Source organism: Balearica regulorum, chromosome 4 (assembly GCF_011004875.1).
Source record: "Balearica regulorum gibbericeps isolate bBalReg1 chromosome 4, bBalReg1.pri, whole genome shotgun sequence".
Lineage (NCBI taxonomy): Eukaryota > Metazoa > Chordata > Aves > Gruiformes > Gruidae > Balearica > Balearica regulorum.
Window position 1 is genome coordinate 82,299,583 of NC_046187.1, and position 15,327 is coordinate 82,314,909.

The 15,327-nt window shown below is 73.4% G+C and overlaps 1 protein-coding gene across 2 annotated transcripts; it reads right to left on the reverse strand.

Annotated features, from left to right (window-relative positions):
- Positions 1 to 4,345: 4,345 nt before the first annotated feature.
- On the reverse strand, positions 4,346 to 9,120 carry LBX2 (ladybird homeobox 2). Of its 2 annotated transcripts, XM_075752965.1 has the most exons (3): positions 8,554 to 9,120; positions 4,758 to 5,073; positions 4,346 to 4,726 (listed from the first exon to the last, which is right to left on the reverse strand). In XM_075752965.1, the coding sequence occupies exons 1-3, from the start codon at positions 8,876 to 8,878 to the stop codon at positions 4,651 to 4,653; spliced, it is 717 nt and encodes a 238-aa protein (XP_075609080.1). In that variant the 5' UTR covers positions 8,879 to 9,120; the 3' UTR covers positions 4,346 to 4,650. The 2 variants fall into 2 exon arrangements, with proteins under 2 accessions (XP_075609080.1, XP_075609078.1); XM_075752963.1 differs by having other exon boundaries at positions 4,346 to 5,073.
- Positions 9,121 to 15,327: the final 6,207 nt, after the last annotated feature.

Sequence of the window (15,327 nt, forward strand, 5' to 3'; positions counted from 1 at the left end):
CCCTTCCCGTCCCCTCCGCCCTTGCCGGAGCAGGAGCCGCCAGCCTGCTCTCCCCGCCCCGCCCCGGGACCCAGAGCCCCTGCCCGGGTGTCCGGCGGCCCCTCTCCCTGTGCCGGTGAAGCTGCTCGTCCTCCGGGCCCCGGTTCTGCGGCTGCCGGTACAACCCGCCCGGGCCCCCCCCCCCCCCGCCCCCCCTTTTCCTCAGGCTCCCGCGGTGCTGCCCCCGCCCCGCCCCCCCCCGGGCTCTAACCGGAGCGCTCCCGGGGCTGCGCTGCCGCACGCGGCTCCGCCCGGCCTCGGTACCGGCCTCGCGCAGCCCCACCGGCGGCCACCAGGGGGCGGCCTCGGCCGCGCGGCGCTCCGGGGACCGGATCCGGCCCGTGCCGGTGCTGGGCGGCGCCCCCCGCCCCTCCGCGGTACCGCGGGGCGTCCCCGGGCGCGGGTACCGGAGCCCCAGCACCGGGTGTGCAGCAGCCCCCGGTGCGGACCCTCCCCCCCCCGGGACGCGTCGCCCCTCCCGCCCCCCGAGCCCTCTGCACCGGCCGACGCTCCCGGTCCGGTTCGGGGGCAGCCTTAGCCCGGGAAGTAACGGGGACCCCCAGCTCCTCGCAGGGCTCGCCCCGGCTCGGGGGCAGGCAGGGCAGGGACCCGGTGCCCGGTCTGCGGGGCCGGGCCAGCCCCGAGGCAGCGGTGGTGGCCGCGTCCCTCCCGCCGCCCTGTGCCGTGGCCCCGGGGGGAGCAGATCCCGGCGTCTCCCGTCCCCCACCGGCCCGCGGGTTCCCGGGGTCCCCGGCAGCGGGGGGGGGGGGGGGGGGGGGGGGCTGCCGCGGCGGGGGCCGTGCGAGCCCTGAGCCCCCGTAATGGCACCGGCGGGTGACGGGAGTCGCGGGGCCGTGGCAGGGAGGTGACAGGCAGGCCATCAAGTAGAATTTGATTAATATGCAAATAGGCAACAGGGAGAAGGAGCGCGGGAGACAGCGAGTAATTAATCACTAGTTAAAAGAAATTAATACCAACAGCAGAGGTTGTCAGGAAACAGCAGTCGAGTTAATCATCCAGAAAATTGGAAGAGGAAAAAGACGATCGTGCGGGGGGGGGGACGGGACACGCGGGGGCTGAGCCTGGCAGAGCCCCGCCAGCAACAGCGCCCGCCGCCGCGGGACCCGCCCCGAGGCTCCGGTGACGGGCACGGGCAGGGCGAACCCCTCCGGGGCTGAACCGGGGCTCCCCCGGGCAGAGGCGGGTGGTCCCCGGGAGCCGCGGTGGGTGCTGGCTGGGACGGACGGGGGGACACGACGGCCACGGCCACGGCGGGTGCTGGGCAGGTGCTCGTGCCGTGGGTGCTCACACGCGTGCGCTGCCGCCTGCACCGACGGCGGCGTGTGGCCGGTCCCGGCTGTGCCCGCAGCAGCTCCGGTGGAGCGGTGGGAACTCCGGTGAAGCCTGCCCGCCGCCTGCACCGTCCCCCGCAGCCGAAACTCCCGGGGGGGGGGCACGGGGGGGGGGGGGACACGCCAGACGCTGCCCGGCCCGGCCGACGCTTCCGCCCGCGATTATCTGCCCCGGGGGGGCTGGAGGGGGCGGCAGCCCAGAGGCCGCGGTGGGGGAACTCGGCGTCTCTCAGCCGCCCTGAACCGAGAGGGAACCGGCTGCGGGGACGGGCTGAGCTCCCGGGGGTCCTCCGCGCCAGCTCCCCCCCCCGTCCCCGCCTCACGCTGCCCACGCAGCCGTGGGGTCCCGACCGCGCTCGGGCAGCCCGGGGGGGGGGGTGGGGGGGCGGGCAGAGGGTCCCGGCGGGGCCTGGGCTGCCCAGCTCTCTCGGTACCGGGGCGGTCCCGCGGGCGGGGGGGGGGGGGGGGGGGATCCCGCCAGCTGTCCCCTCGCGTCAGCCTGATGGAAACGGGCCCGGGCCGTGAGCTCATCTCCGGGGCTGGCCCGGCCCCCGCTGCTCCCACGCACGCACGGACACGCCGGGGGACAGGCGCACGTACGGCGCTCACGCATGTGCCTGCACACAAGCGTGCACGTCCGCACACGCGTGTGTGTGTCTGTGTGTCTCTGTGTGTGTGTCTGTGTGTGTGTGTGTCTCTGTGTGTGTGTGTGTCTGTGTGTCTCTGTGTGTGTCTGTGTGTGTCTCTGTGTGTGTGTGTGTGTGTGAGTGTGTGTGTCTCTGTGTGTGTCTGTGTGTGTCTCTGTGTGTGTGTGTGAGTGTGTGTGAGCTGCTGGGGCCGGGAGGGTCCCCGGGTGCTGCCAGACCCGGCTCAGCTCTGCCGCCATCGCCCGGTGCTGCCTCCGGCCACGGCCAGGCCGCGGGGTGACACGGCCCTGGGGTGACACGGCCGTGGGGTGACACGGCCACAGGACCAGCAGACACCGCCGCCTGCAGCCGAGGCATTTCTTTACCCCGCTGCCGTGGCCGGGGTCGCCGGGAGCTGCTGGCCCGGGCTGGGGCTGAACCTCCCTTTGGGGCACCCGGGGGGGCACAGCCCGGAGCCCGGCACGGGGGGGGGGTCACCCCCTGGGATTTTGTGTGCAAACCCCACTGCCGGGTGTGCAAACCCCTTGGCTGGGTGTGCAAACCCCACTGCCGGGTGTGCAGCCCCCCGGGGAGCGGGGCGTTGCCGGGCTGGGGGCTCCTAGGGCCGGGGGGTGCCGGGGTGGGGCGGCCCCGGGGAGGTCCCAGGCACTGGGCAGGGGGAGGCAGGATGGGACCCCCGGGGATCCTCCCCCCCCCCTTGCCCCCTGCCCAGGGCGTCTGTCCCTGCCTGTCCCTGCCTGTCCCTGCCTGTCCCTGCTTGCGGGGTCTCTGCACCCGCGAGCAGGGGGTCCATGCCCCCCCCTCCCCTCGCCGTGCTCCCCGGATCGCCCCCCTGCCTGCCGGGGCTGCCGGGCAGGGCCGGGGCGGGCAGCGGAACGGGGGGGGGGGGCTCGGGGCGCAGCAGCCGCGCATGCCCCACGCGTGTCGGCCCCGCGCCGCTCCTACCTGTCAAATTAAAAGCAATTCCCCCCGGGGGATGCTCAAAGGCACTTTCAGGCTAAATCTCATTTCTCCCCCTCCCCCCCTCGGGCGGGCGGCTGCGGCGCGGGGGGAGGGGCGGGACAATGCAATTAAAACCGGAGAAAACACCGGGGGGGGGGGGGGGCGGCTCTGCCTTCGGAAGTTTGCACCGGCGTAATTAGATCAGCGAGGGCTCATATGGATGCTGGAGGGACTCGCAGCCGAGACACGCATAGCTGCGGTGACAGGAGCCCCCGGGGACCCCGCCAGGGGCAGGGAGCAGGCAGCTGCCCACACGCCCGGCCCCGCGGATCCCGGGCGCCTCGCGCGGGCCGTGCCCCGCGGCACCGGGGGGGCTGTTGGCGGTGGAGCCCCTCACCGGGGGGGGGGCGGGTGTGGGGCCGAGCCCCCCGGGCTGCCCGCACCTCTCCCTCCGCCGCGGGTCTCCTCCCTGCCGCCCCCCCCCCCCCCCCCACGCCGGACCGTCCCGCTCACCCCGCGGCGAGGCCAGAGCCGCTCCCGCTCACCAGAGTGACATCACCGCTTCGCGCAGTGACGTCACCGGGGCATGGCGTCACGAGGGGCGGCGCGGACTCCAGCGGCCGGGGCAGGTGCCGAATGTGCGGGGGGGGGGGCAGCGAGGTACCGACACCTGGCGCTGCCCCGGCCCCACTCGGGTCACGCGTGGAGCAGCGGCGGGGAAGGCGCCGCCGGACTGGATTCGTCACGGGGGGGGACGGGCGCTGCCCCCCGCCCCCGGCGTGTGTGTGCCCCCCTCCCCCGTGTGCCCCCCTCCCTCCCCGGCCTCCCCGCGGGCCCTGCGCCCCCCGGCAGCCGGCATGTGGGTGTGCGAGGGGGGCTGGAGACACGGACACGCACACACACTCACAGACAGACACCCCCACACCCCCCCCCCCCCCCCGCAGCCGGGGCGCAGCGCGGCCCCGGAGCCGCTTTGGGGGCCGCTGCCCGCCCCCCCCCCCGTCTGCTCCCGCCCCGCGGGGGACCGGGACCCTCCCCACACCCCCCGCCCGGGCTGATACCGGGTGACACCCCCCCCCCCCGAGGGGACCCTTCTGCTCTCGGGAGCGGGGGATACGGGGCAGCGCGGGGGGCACAGGGGTCCGCAACCCGGGGGGACGCGCGGCGGGGCCGGGGGCACGGGGATGGGCGCAGCCGGGCCGGGGCGGCGGGCGGGGGGTCTCTGGTGCCCCGTGCTCCGGCAGGGCCCCCCCCCCCGGCCCGGGTACGCCGGCAGAACAGAGCATCCCCCCGGTGTGCGCTCAGGGTCCGGGGGTGCGGGGTGACCGTCCGCCCGTCCGTCCTGCCGCCACAGCCCCTCCGCGCTCCTTAATAAGGTGTCGCCTTTATTCCAAATATTTACACCCGGGTGGGCCGGGCCGGGCCCCCCCGTGCCTCCGTCTCTCGGGGCGGCGGGGCCGAGGACGGGCCGGCGGGACAGACACGATAGAAAATAAAATTAAAAAGAAAACAAAACAAGGGAAAGACGAACAAAAAAAAAAAAAAAAAAAAGCGAAAAATTGCACCAATTCCCCCCGAGGCGCGGGCAGCGCGGCCGCCCCGTCCAGCCCGGGGGCTCGGTCAGTCTCGGTGCCGGCCCGGGACCCCCCCCCCCGGCCTTCACCGCTGCCTCAGTCCCCCACGTCGATCTCCTCCTCCGAGAGCTCGGCGGCGGCGGGCGGCGGCGGTGCGGGGCCGGGGCCGGGGCCGGGGCCGGGGCCGGGGCCGGGCCCCGGGGGGGCGCGGGGGGTCGGGCAGGGCCGCCAGCTGCTGGAGGGCGGCGGGGGGCAGCGCCTGCAGCGAGGCCACGTCGGCCCGCAGCTCCTCCAGGTCCCGCTTGAGCTTGGCGCGGCGGTTCTGGAACCAGGTGATGACCTGGGCCGTGCTGAGCGCCAGCCGCGCCGCCAGCTGGTCCCGGTCCGCCGGGGAGAGGTACTTCTGCCGCAGGAACCGCTGCTCCAGCTCGTAGATCTGCTGGTTGGTGAACGCCGTCCGGGACTTGCGCCGCTTCTTGCAGGCCGGGCGCTGCCCCAAGGCGCCCAGCGGCTCCCGACCTGCGGGGACAGCGGGCTCAGCGCGGCGGCACCGGCACCGGCACCGGCACCGGCACCCGGACCGGTACCGCGCTGCCGAGTCGCGCTGAGCCGAGCTTAGCTGGGCCCAGCCGCGCCCGCGTCCAGCCAGGCCCGGGCCTGCCCCGCCACCCCCCGCCGCTCAGCGCCCACCCGTTCCCAGCCGTGAGACGCCGAACCCGGTCGAACCGAGCCCAGCCGGGCCGCGCCGAGCTCAGCTAAGCCCAGCTGAACCCGGCCGAGCCGAGCCGAGCCGAGCCGAGCCGAGCCGGCCCCGGCTCAGCCGTGCAAACCAAACCGAGCCGTGCTGAGCCCGAGCCCGGTACCGCCGCCGGGGTCCCCGGTGCCGGGAACCGAGAGCAGCCCGGCCTGGCCCGCCCCGCCGCTCCCGCCTGGCCCCGTCCGTTCCGCAGCGGCCCCGGTCCCGCCGGAGCCGCCGCCCGCTGCAGCGAGAGGCCGAGCCCACCCGTGTCCCGCCGGCGGCCCGGAGCTCCCGGGGCTCCGGTTCGGCCCCTCCCCGCCGGCAGCTCGCCCCGAGCCCGGCGCCGGGTCGGTCCGTGAGCCCGGCCCGCTGCAGCGGGGCCCGCACGGCGCCGGGGCCGGGAGCCGGCAGCGGAGCCCCGGGAGCCCCGGGCGGCGAGTCCGGACCGGGAGCACGAAGCGCCGCGGTTCGCCCCGGGGCCCCGCCTGAGCTTTCGCTCAACGATTTTCAGGAACTGCCGGTGCCGGCGGCCCCGGGTCCGTGCGCGTCCCGGGGCTCCGGTCCCCGCCGCCACTCTCGGCACGGCCGCGCCGCAGCCCCGAGGCCCCGATCCGGCCGCGCTCCGGCGCAGCCGCCGGTGGAGGAGAAGAGAAATCTCCGGTGGAGAGAAATCTCCGGCGCGAAGCGGATCGTGTCCGCCCGCGGCATCGGTAACGGCTCCACACCGGCCGCAAGGTCTCGGTGCCGGTCGTTGCCCGTTACAGCCTTTCCGCTGCCGGCGGGACCGATCCGCCGCTCGGTAACGCGGCTCCCGGAGGTCTCCGGGTCCGTGCGTCCTCCGTTAACGGCTCCAGGTCCCTCCGCCGCTGAGGGGTCCCGGGCCGCCCCGCCCGTCCCGTTACCCGCAGCGGGGGCTCCGCTCGCCGGGGGCTGCGAGTGGCTCCGTCCGTGCAGCGGCCTCAGTCGTTCGTTACCGGAGCCCCGGGATGTCCCGGCCGTGTCCGTGGGTCCGGCCGGGTAACGGGATTTTACCGCACTCTCGGAAGCCCGATCGCTCCCGTTTCTGTCCGTCTGTCCGTCGGGGCAAAGACGGGTTTTGGTTTTGGTTTTGGTTTTTTTTTTTTTTTTTTTCGTTTATCCCGGGTGCCCCGCTCTGCCCGGCCGTGTCCGTGGGTCCGGCCGGGTAACGGGGTTTTACCTTAATTACGGGAACCTCGATCTGTCCCCGCTCTGTCCGTGTGTCCGTCTGCCCGTGGGTCCCGGTTCATTTCGCCGTCAGCCGCGGGCCCCGGCCCTGCCCGGCCGGTAAGGGATTGCTTTTTCGTTCGTTACCGGAGCCCCGGGATGTCCCGGCCGTGTCCGTGGGTCCGGCCGGGTAACGGGCTTTTACCTAATTCCGGGAGCGCCGGGCTGTCCCCGGGCTGTCCCCGGGCTGTCCCCGGGCTGTCCCCGGGCTCTCCGGCCGTGCCACCGCTTTTTATTTATTCGTTCACTACAGGAGCGCTGATCCGCCCGGCCGTGTCCGCCCGTCTGTCCGTCCGGGTAAAGCGGTTTTTCTTTTCGTTAATCACGGGAGAGCCGCTCCGCCCGGCCGTGTCCGTCTGTCCGTCCGGTAAGGGGTGTTCGTTAATTACCGGAGCGCCGCTCGGCCCGTCCCTGTCCCGCCGGGGAAGAGAATTTTATATTTTTTTTTTTTTTACCCCTGTTAATTACAGGAGCCCGGCTCTGCCCGTGTCCGTCTGTCCGGCCGGACAAGGGTTTTTTCGTTAACCGCGGGAGCCCCGCTCGGTCTGTCCGTGTCCGTCTGTCCGGCGGGGAAAAGGTTTTTTCGTTAACGGCGAGAGTCGCGCTGTGCAAATCCGTGTCCGTCTGTCGGGCCGGGTACGGGATTTTTCTTCTTGGTTGACGAGAGGAACGCCGCTCTGCCCGTCCCTGTCCGTCTGTCCGGTCGGGTAACGGTTTTCTGGTTTGGGGTTGGGTATTTTTTTTTTTTTTTTTTCCGTTAATCACGGAGCCCCGCTCTGTCCCTCCGCGCTCGGCTGCCCGTCCCGGTAAGGGTATTTTCCGTTAACGGCAGGAACCCCGCTCCGCCCTGTCCGTGTGTCCGCCCGTGTAAGGGATTTTTCGTTAATCACGGCAGCCCCGCTCTGTCTGGCCGTGTCCGTCTGTCCGTCCCGGTAAGGTTGGGGGTTTTTTTCGTTACCGGCGGGCGCCGCGCTCCGCCCGCCCGTGTCCGTCTGTCCGCCCGATGGAGGATTTCTGTCTCGGGCGGGAGGCAGGGTCCCGGTTGCCGTTCGGTCCGTCCGTCCGCTCTCAGGGCCGCTCTCTCCGGTTCGTTCCCGCGGAGATCGCGACCCGCCGGGTCTGCTGGGCCCGGTGCCCCGGGGGAGACGCCGCCGGTCCGGGCCGCCCGCGGGCAATGGCTGCCCGACCCCACCGGGAACCGCGGCGGTTCGCCGACCCCGCCGGTAACGGGTTTCTGCCGGAGAACCGAGGCCCGGCCGGAGCCGCCGTCCCCGCCGCAGGAGCCCGCCGGGGCCCGGGGACGCCGACGCTGCGGTCGGTAACGGGTTTTCCTCGCCGACGGGACCGATCCGTCGCTCAGCCCCTGCGCTCGGTCACGGTCACGGTCACGGCTCGGCGGGGCCGGGTGCCGCCGCTCCGCCCGGTACGGCCCGGCCGCCGCCGCGGGACCGATCCGCCGCCCGGCACCGATCCGCCGCCCGGCACCGCGGCTCCCGAGGCCGGGTCGGTCCCCGCGGCTCCCGGTAAAGCTGCCGGCCCCGGCCCGGCCGGTCCTCCCGGATCTCCGGGCTACCCGCACCGGCGTCTCGGTCCCGGTCGCGGCTCACCCGCCGCCGCGGAGCGGGCTCGGCCGGGGCTCGCTCGGGTTCCCGCTGACCGGCCCCGGGCCTCTCCCTCCCTCCGGGCCGCGGCCGCCGGTGCGGCTCCGGGAAGCGGTGCCGGGGCTGCCCCGGCCGGGCTGCCGTGTCCTCCGCGGCCCCGGGCGAGCACCGGCACCTCTCCCCGGTCCGCGGCCGCCGGCTCTCGGGGCCGCGCTCGCCCCTCCGGGACACGAGCGAAACTTACCGGGGCCGCGCCGGGCCGGGGGCGAGGAGAGACCCCGGCCCCGCCACGGCCCCGGCGGCGGCGGCGCAGCCCCGGTCCCCTCCGCCCGCCGGCACCTGCCCCGGCCCCATCCCCGGTCGTGCCCCCCCCCCCCGCCCCGGTCCCGGCAGACCCCCCCCCCCCTCCGGTACCTTCGGCCGCCTGCAGCACGCCCAGCTCCAGCCCCTGGAAGGTTTTGCTGGCGAGCTCCTCCAGCGCGCAGAGCGGCGCGGACGGGGCGCAGCCGCCGCCGCGGGGCCCCGCCGCCTTCTCGGGGAGCCGGGCGGGGGGCGCGGCGGGGCCGGGCCCGGGGGGGCTCCCGCCGCGGGGCCGCCCCAGGATGTCCTCGATGCCGAAGGGGGTCAGCGGCTTGTTGGAGTTGGCGGGCGGCGGGAGCTGGTCCAGGGCGCTCCGCCGGCGGCCGCCGCCCGGGGGGTGCAGCGGGGGGGAACCGGCCGCCTCCCGCGCCGAGGTCATGGCGCGTCCCCGCTCCCGCACCGGGGCCGCCTCAGCACCGCGCCCGCCTCATCCCGCCGGGGTCGCCCCCCCTCTCGCCGCCGCCGTCCCGCCCGCGCATCAAGCCGCGGCCGCACTTAAACCCCGCGGGCGCAGCCCGCCCCCTCGGCGGGGGCCCGGCGGCGGCGGCGGCGGCGGCGGGGAGCGCTCGGCCTCCCGGCGCCGGGAGCCGCTCGGCGGGGCTGGGCAGCTCGGCTCCCGCCGCCGTTTCCCCCCCCCCCCCCCCCGCACCGCGGCCCCGGTGCCGCAGCCTTAAAGACCCGGGGCCGGGGCGGCAAATTGGGCACCGGGAGGAGGAGGAGCCACCGACGGGGGGGGCTGAGGGGGGTGGGTGTGTGTGTGTGTGTGTGTGTGTGTGTGCACCGCTCCCTCTCCGCTACCGGGGTGAAGACGGGGCGCAGCGCAGCGCCTCCTCCTTGTACAGCGATTTTAACCCACCCACCCACCCACCCCCGGAGGGGCGGCCGGTGGGTGCCCGCTGTTCCCCCCCCCCCCACCCCCCCCATCCTCAGCGGGGCTTTTACCGTCGCAAAAAATTTATTAGCTCCCTTGCTCTAAAATGCCCCATAAAAGCGCAGGGGCCGCCGCGTCTGGGAGTGATTAGGCCGCTTCGGGTGGGTTTTGGGTTTCAGAGTGCGGCCTGGTCATAAATATCCCCCCCCCCCCCCCCCGCTCCTTCCTCGTTGCCCTCCCCGGTACAAATAGCTCCGGGATCCCGACCGCTCGTAAAAATCCCGGGGACGCCCGCACACGCAGGTGAGCCCTGGCTGCCAACACCGGGTCTGTATCCTCCGGCGGGATCGGGACCGGGGGATGCCGAATCGCCCCAAAGGGGCGATTCGGCATCCCCCGGTCCCGATCCCGCCCAGTGCCCCCAGTGGGTCTGCTGCTGGGATGCTCCGGGCCTGGCAAGGGGACACTGGGCAGGGGGGGGGCATGATGACGGCGCAGAGGGCGCAGGGGTCATGGCAGTAATGAGAGAAAATGAACCTGTGGGCACGGGGGGAGCGACGGGAGAACCGTGCCGGGCTGGGGGAGCAGGTGCAGGGGGACCCGGCAGTGCCGGTGCCGGGAGGGGTTAGGGGCTTCCAATCTTGCTGACAAAGGCAGAACGCGATCCCCTGGCTGGAAATTGGAGTTAGACAAATTCAACCTTGAAATTTCCCAGCAGCCGGAGCAATTAAACGCCGGAGCGAGCGGCAGGCGGGGGTGGGGAGTGGGTTCCGGCAGCCTGGGAGCCAACCGATTTGGGAGAGGTTTTCAGGCTGCTCCCGGAAAGTGCCAGCCTGGGAGCGCGGCTGCCCCGGCGCGGTGCCACCAGACAGGCCCCGCTCCTGCCGGCGCACAGGGCCCCTCGCCCGCGGCAGGCCGACGCGGCGGCATTTGCACGGCTGCCTCGCACGCGGCTTTTGTCCTCTCGGAAAGCTCGCTCGTCTGGCTGATGGCAACGTGACGCGGAGAGGCGAGGGGAGCCGATGGAGCTGCCGCTGCTGCATGCGCTGCCGGCTCCCGCTGCCTGCCGGGGGGACGGTGGCCGTCCCTGGCTGTCGGCCCCGCGGGAGCTGCTGGTGGACCAGGGCTCAGCTGGGCCCCTGCGAGCCACAGTCCTCTACGGCGGCAGCACCGCGCGGCACGAGGGCACCGTGCCGGACACGAGGCCCCCGGCACCCAGCGGGCAGGGGTGGGGAAGGGCCCCAGCCCGTGCACAGCACTTCTCCCCCCCGTCCCAGCCCCGGCTGGTGCTCGCGCCATGGGCTCCCTCCCAGCTAATGCCCTGCGACACGCACCAGGAAATTCCCACTCAGGCTAATTCCTTGTTCTTGCGCTAATCGGGGCTCCCAGCCGCCGTGCCCCGCTGAGCAACCCCCCTGCAACCCCAGCTGCTCGGGGACCACAGGGAGCTCTGCTGCGGAGTCCTGGCCCCGGGCACGGGGCAGGGCAGGGCAGGGCAGGCAGGGCAGGGCAGGCAGAGCAGGCAGGAGCCGGGCTGGGGCCCAGGCGGATCTCCATCTGCAGTGCTCACTCGGGTGGGATGGGATGGGATGGGATGGGATGGGATGGGATGGGATGGGATGGGATAGGATGTCGCCCCTGCGCCATCTCCCCTGCCCATCGCTCCGCAGCGGTTGGGGTGAATCCCCTGTGCAGCAGCCAGGTGCCCAGGGATGCTCCCGGGGAGCAGCGCCAGCACCTCCTTCTCTCCTTGACCCCCGACTCGTGCCCCACAGCTGCCCAGTGGGGCACCTGGGGTGGGCTGAGCAGCCCGGATCCTGCCCGGCTCCCGGGCAGCACTGGGCCCCCGGCAGCCGCAGCGGGCAGGGTGGTGGGCAGGGCTGCAGCGCAGGTGTGCTGCCCACCGAAGCAGCGCTCCCCACCGCTGCGGCAGCCCCGCCGTCCCCTCCCTGCCGCCCCCCGGCCCTCAGCCCTGGCGCAGGGCGAGCCTCGGCCCCCGGCGCGCCGCCAGACGGGGGAAGCGTCAGCTCCAGCTGCCAGGAACACAGGATGGGAAACGCTTTTCACCCCAAAGCAGGACACACACTGGAGAACAAAAAGAGAGCTCTGAATTTTTGCAGGAACATTGGAGTTTCCTGCGGAGCGGGGCAGAGCGCCCTGTGCTGGCTGGGTGCCCGCGGCCAGCGGGGATGGCGATGGGCACGGCTGCTCGGACGGACCCTCCTTGGCTCCCACACCTCTGTCCCGCTGGGGGTCTGGGACCGCATGCAAGGCCTCGACCCTCGGCTCCCCAGCCGCCCCCCACGGCCGCTGCCAGCCTGGCCGGGGCAGGCAGCAGCACCCGGATGTGCCGGGGCCGAGCCCCTCGTGTACCTTCCGCTGGCACCGTGCCGGGCTCTGCACCCCTTGCATCTTGCACAGGGCGAGCAGCGCCTGAGCGCGCGCGTGTGTGTGTGTGTGCGCGCGCGCGCACGTGTGAGGGTGCATGCACGGGCACAAGGGGTGTGTGTGTGCACGTGTGAAGGTGTGCACGCGTGAAGGTGTGCACGCATGCACGAGGGTGTAACGCTCTGGAGACCGTCTGTGCCAGCGGCAGGGGCTGCCCTGTGTCCCCCCCCAGGACACCCCATCTCGGGGGCACCCATGGCTCCGAGCAGCAGCAGCTCTGGGCACCCCGGCTCAGAGGCATCCATGCTGGGGGGACCCAGGCCCAGGAGCAGGCTGGTGGGACACCCCGCACCGTGCTGGGGTGCCTGCGCCGTGCCGGCAATTCCCCGTGCCGGGGTAACGTGATTAGGGGCGGGAGGCGGCGGCTCAGCCCGCTAATACGCTTATGCCCCGGCACCATGCTCTGCCCCTGATCTATTATTTAGCGGATCCATTTCAATAACGCGGCTCCGTGCCGGAGCGCCTGGCGGTAACTCGATTAGGGGCGCTCCCAGCCCCGCGCCGGAGCTGGAGCTGCAGAGCAGTTTGCACATGGAAATTGCTTGCAAATGAATTTTCCTTTAATAAGGAGAATAGCTCGGTGCAAAATTAAACTGTCGGTAGCGGAGACAAGCGGGGCATCACCGGGGGAGCCGCCGGCAGCGCCGCGCCCCGCGCCGGGGGAGGAGACCTGAACAATTATTGGCAATAAATCCTGACCCTGCTCGCGGGGCCGGGGGCCGCGGGCAAAGCCACGACTAATGGGATTACACCTCGCCCCGGTAAACGGGGATTAATGTGCTGGGAGCCGGGGGACGCCGGGGATCCCCCCCAGGGGCTGTTGGCGAATGATCTATTCATTAACACGTGCCGACCTCGCCGCGTGCGCCAGTGCCGGGTTGACCCCGGCTTCATTACGCGACGAGCGCGGAGGGGAGCGGCGGTGGGGACGAGGACAGGGACGGGGATGGCCCGGGGCGAGGAGCCTGGGGGGCTCGCGCCCCCCGGGAGTGCCAGGGCGGTGGCGGGGGTGGGGGTGCGCCCCTGGGCTGCTCCCACGTGCCGGTGCAGGTGCAGCCCGTGCAGGCGGGCGCTCACACCCGTGTGCCTGGTGTGTACGTGCGTGCACAGCCACCCCCAGCAGACACCCAGCAGCTGTGTGTGCGGGCACAGGCGTGCGCAGGCGTGCAGCGGCCGTGCACGGATGTGCTCACGGAGCACCAAGATGCCAGCTCACGTGCAGAGCTGCCACACACGTGTGCAGGCAGACGCACACGCATGGAGGCACACGTGGCGGTGCCGGGGAACGGGGGTGCCCAGGCAGGGATGAGGGGGGGACACGGTGTGCCGGGGTCAGGGGGTCCCGCTGGCCCTGCCCCAGCTGCCACCCCTCCCCCGGACCCCCTCCCCGCTCCGGGGCCTCCATATGGGCCTGGGCCAAACTCCAGCCAAATGGGCCGGGGGGGGGTTGCATTTCAAAGCCTCCGGCTGGAGCAAACGCCGCTGCCCCCCCGCCGGGCTGTCGCCCGCCCGCGCCCCCTGACCCCGGCCACGGCAGTGCTGGCGGAGATGGTCCTGTCCCCCAGCGCCGGTGGGGATGGCCCTGTCCCCATGGCCGTGGCCAGCACCCACGGAGCCATGGGGCAGGAGGTGGGGACCCTCCGGCGAGGGGGTCTGTGCCAGGCAGCCCCACGCTGGGACCCCCACAGGGGTCGGGGTCCCTCCTGGGGTTGATCCGGGGCTCGTGGCTGCACTGGCCGGGGTCAGGGGCTGCGCGGGGGACAGGGGGACACGCCGGGTGGCAGGGGGGGAAGCAGGCTGGGGCAGTGGGTCGTGGGAGTCCTGTCCCGCCGTGGGGCAGAGCCATCATGTGGGGCTGCGTGCCCACTGCCCGCGAAGGCAGGGGGGCTGTTTGCGGCGGGGCAGGCAGGAAGCGGGGCAGGCAGCACCGTCTCACCACGGCCGCTTCCTTCCCTGCGCCGCAAATAGCCGGGACGGGGTGACCGGAGCGGGGGCTGCGCGGGGTGGGGGACACCGAGGTCCCGCTCTGCTGTGCCGCCCCCGGGGGTACCCGGCTGCCGTGGGGCGTGGGCACCTCTGGGGGCTGGGGGTGCCAGGGCAGGGGGCTGAGGTGCGGTGGGACCCCGGAAGCCCGGGCTGCGCCCGCTGCCCAAAGCGCTCACGGCCCCCGGGATGGATCGGCGCGGGGTGCCGGGGTGCGGCGGCGTGGCCGGCGTGGCGATGCAGCCATGAGGATTCAATTAGGGTGCGAGCGCGGGGGGCTCGGCTCGGCCTGCGCCGGGCAGCGCGGTGAGGAAATGGCTCGTCTGAGCCGCTGACAGCCCGGCCCCACGCCCAAGATGAACGACCGCCGGATTAAAGCTCCGCGCGCTGACAGGGCGCACCTGAGCGAGGAGCAGGGCCGGGGCGGCTGCGGGGGGGGCTGGGACCCCGGCGCTGCCGAGGGGCCGCCGAGAGGTGGGAGGGGAGTCCCAGATAGCCCAGGAGGCGGGGGGACGCGGCACCGGGGGGAACGCACTCCGGGGATGGGCACCCGCGGCCTCGCCAAACTGGGTGACGGGTGGGCGAGGGCGAGCAGGGCACCCGTGGCAGCACCCCGGCACGGCACGCTCCCCCGGCACATGTCACCCTGTGTGACTGGCCGCGAGCGGGGACCCCGGCCGTGGTCAGCTCAGGCACCAGCCCAGCCTGCGCCCCCAGACCCACTGGGGCCAGCTGGAGCCACGGGTGCTGCCGGACCCTCTGACTGCCGGTGCCGGGCCCGTGGCCAGACCTCCAGCAACGGCTGGGGAAGCGTGGGGCACGGTGGGGCCGGACAAGGTGTGTGGGGGGGTCAGTCCTGGCTCCAGCCCCACGTGCTGCCCTCGGCCGGGCTGCCCCACGTGCACGGCTCTCCCCGTGCCCCACGGCCCGGCACAGCCCTCCCGGTGCCCCACAGCCCGGCGTGCCCCATGGCCCCCTGCAATGCCGCGGTGCTGCCCCGAGCCGTGGGCTCCCGCTGGGCTCAGCGATGGGCTGGGTGCCGCTGCCCTGGGGGGGGGGACACCCCGTCTGGCAGAGACCCGGGGGACCCATCCGTCGGCTGGCAAGTGTCGGGCTCGCAGCGCGCCGGGGCTGGCGGGATCGATGGGCCGCAGCGGGTCACTGGTATCATTAACCCCAGCGAGGCAGCCGGGCCGCGCCGCCCCGAGGTTAATTAAAAAGAAAAGTGCAACGAAACGCGGCAGCGATGGCGGGGGGGGCCGGCACAGCAGCACTGGTGCAGGCAGTGGGCACGGTGCCGCAGGGACCCCCATCGATTGCACCCCCCGGTGCAGGCTGTCATGGCAGGGGGGTGCGGGACAGTGGGGGGGAGCAGGTGGCACCGGAGGCGTCCCCATCCCACACGTTCCCACAGCCTGGGGGGCTCGTGGGTCTCAGCGTGCCGGGGGTGTGGGCAGGGCCTGGGGCACTCTGCAGGCAGGGCGGTGGGGCTGGAGCCAGCGGCATCGCTGCCTGCAGGCAGCAGG

Coding starts and splice junctions, on each gene's coding strand:
- LBX2 (XM_075752963.1), bottom strand. CDS start 8,878: ATGACCTCGGCGCGGGAGGCGGCCGGTTCCCCCCCGCTGCACCCCCCG. Junction 5,074..8,553: donor CGTGCTGCAGGCGGCCGAAG/GTACCGGAGGGG, acceptor CTGTCCCCGCAG/GTCGGGAGCCGCTGGGCGCC.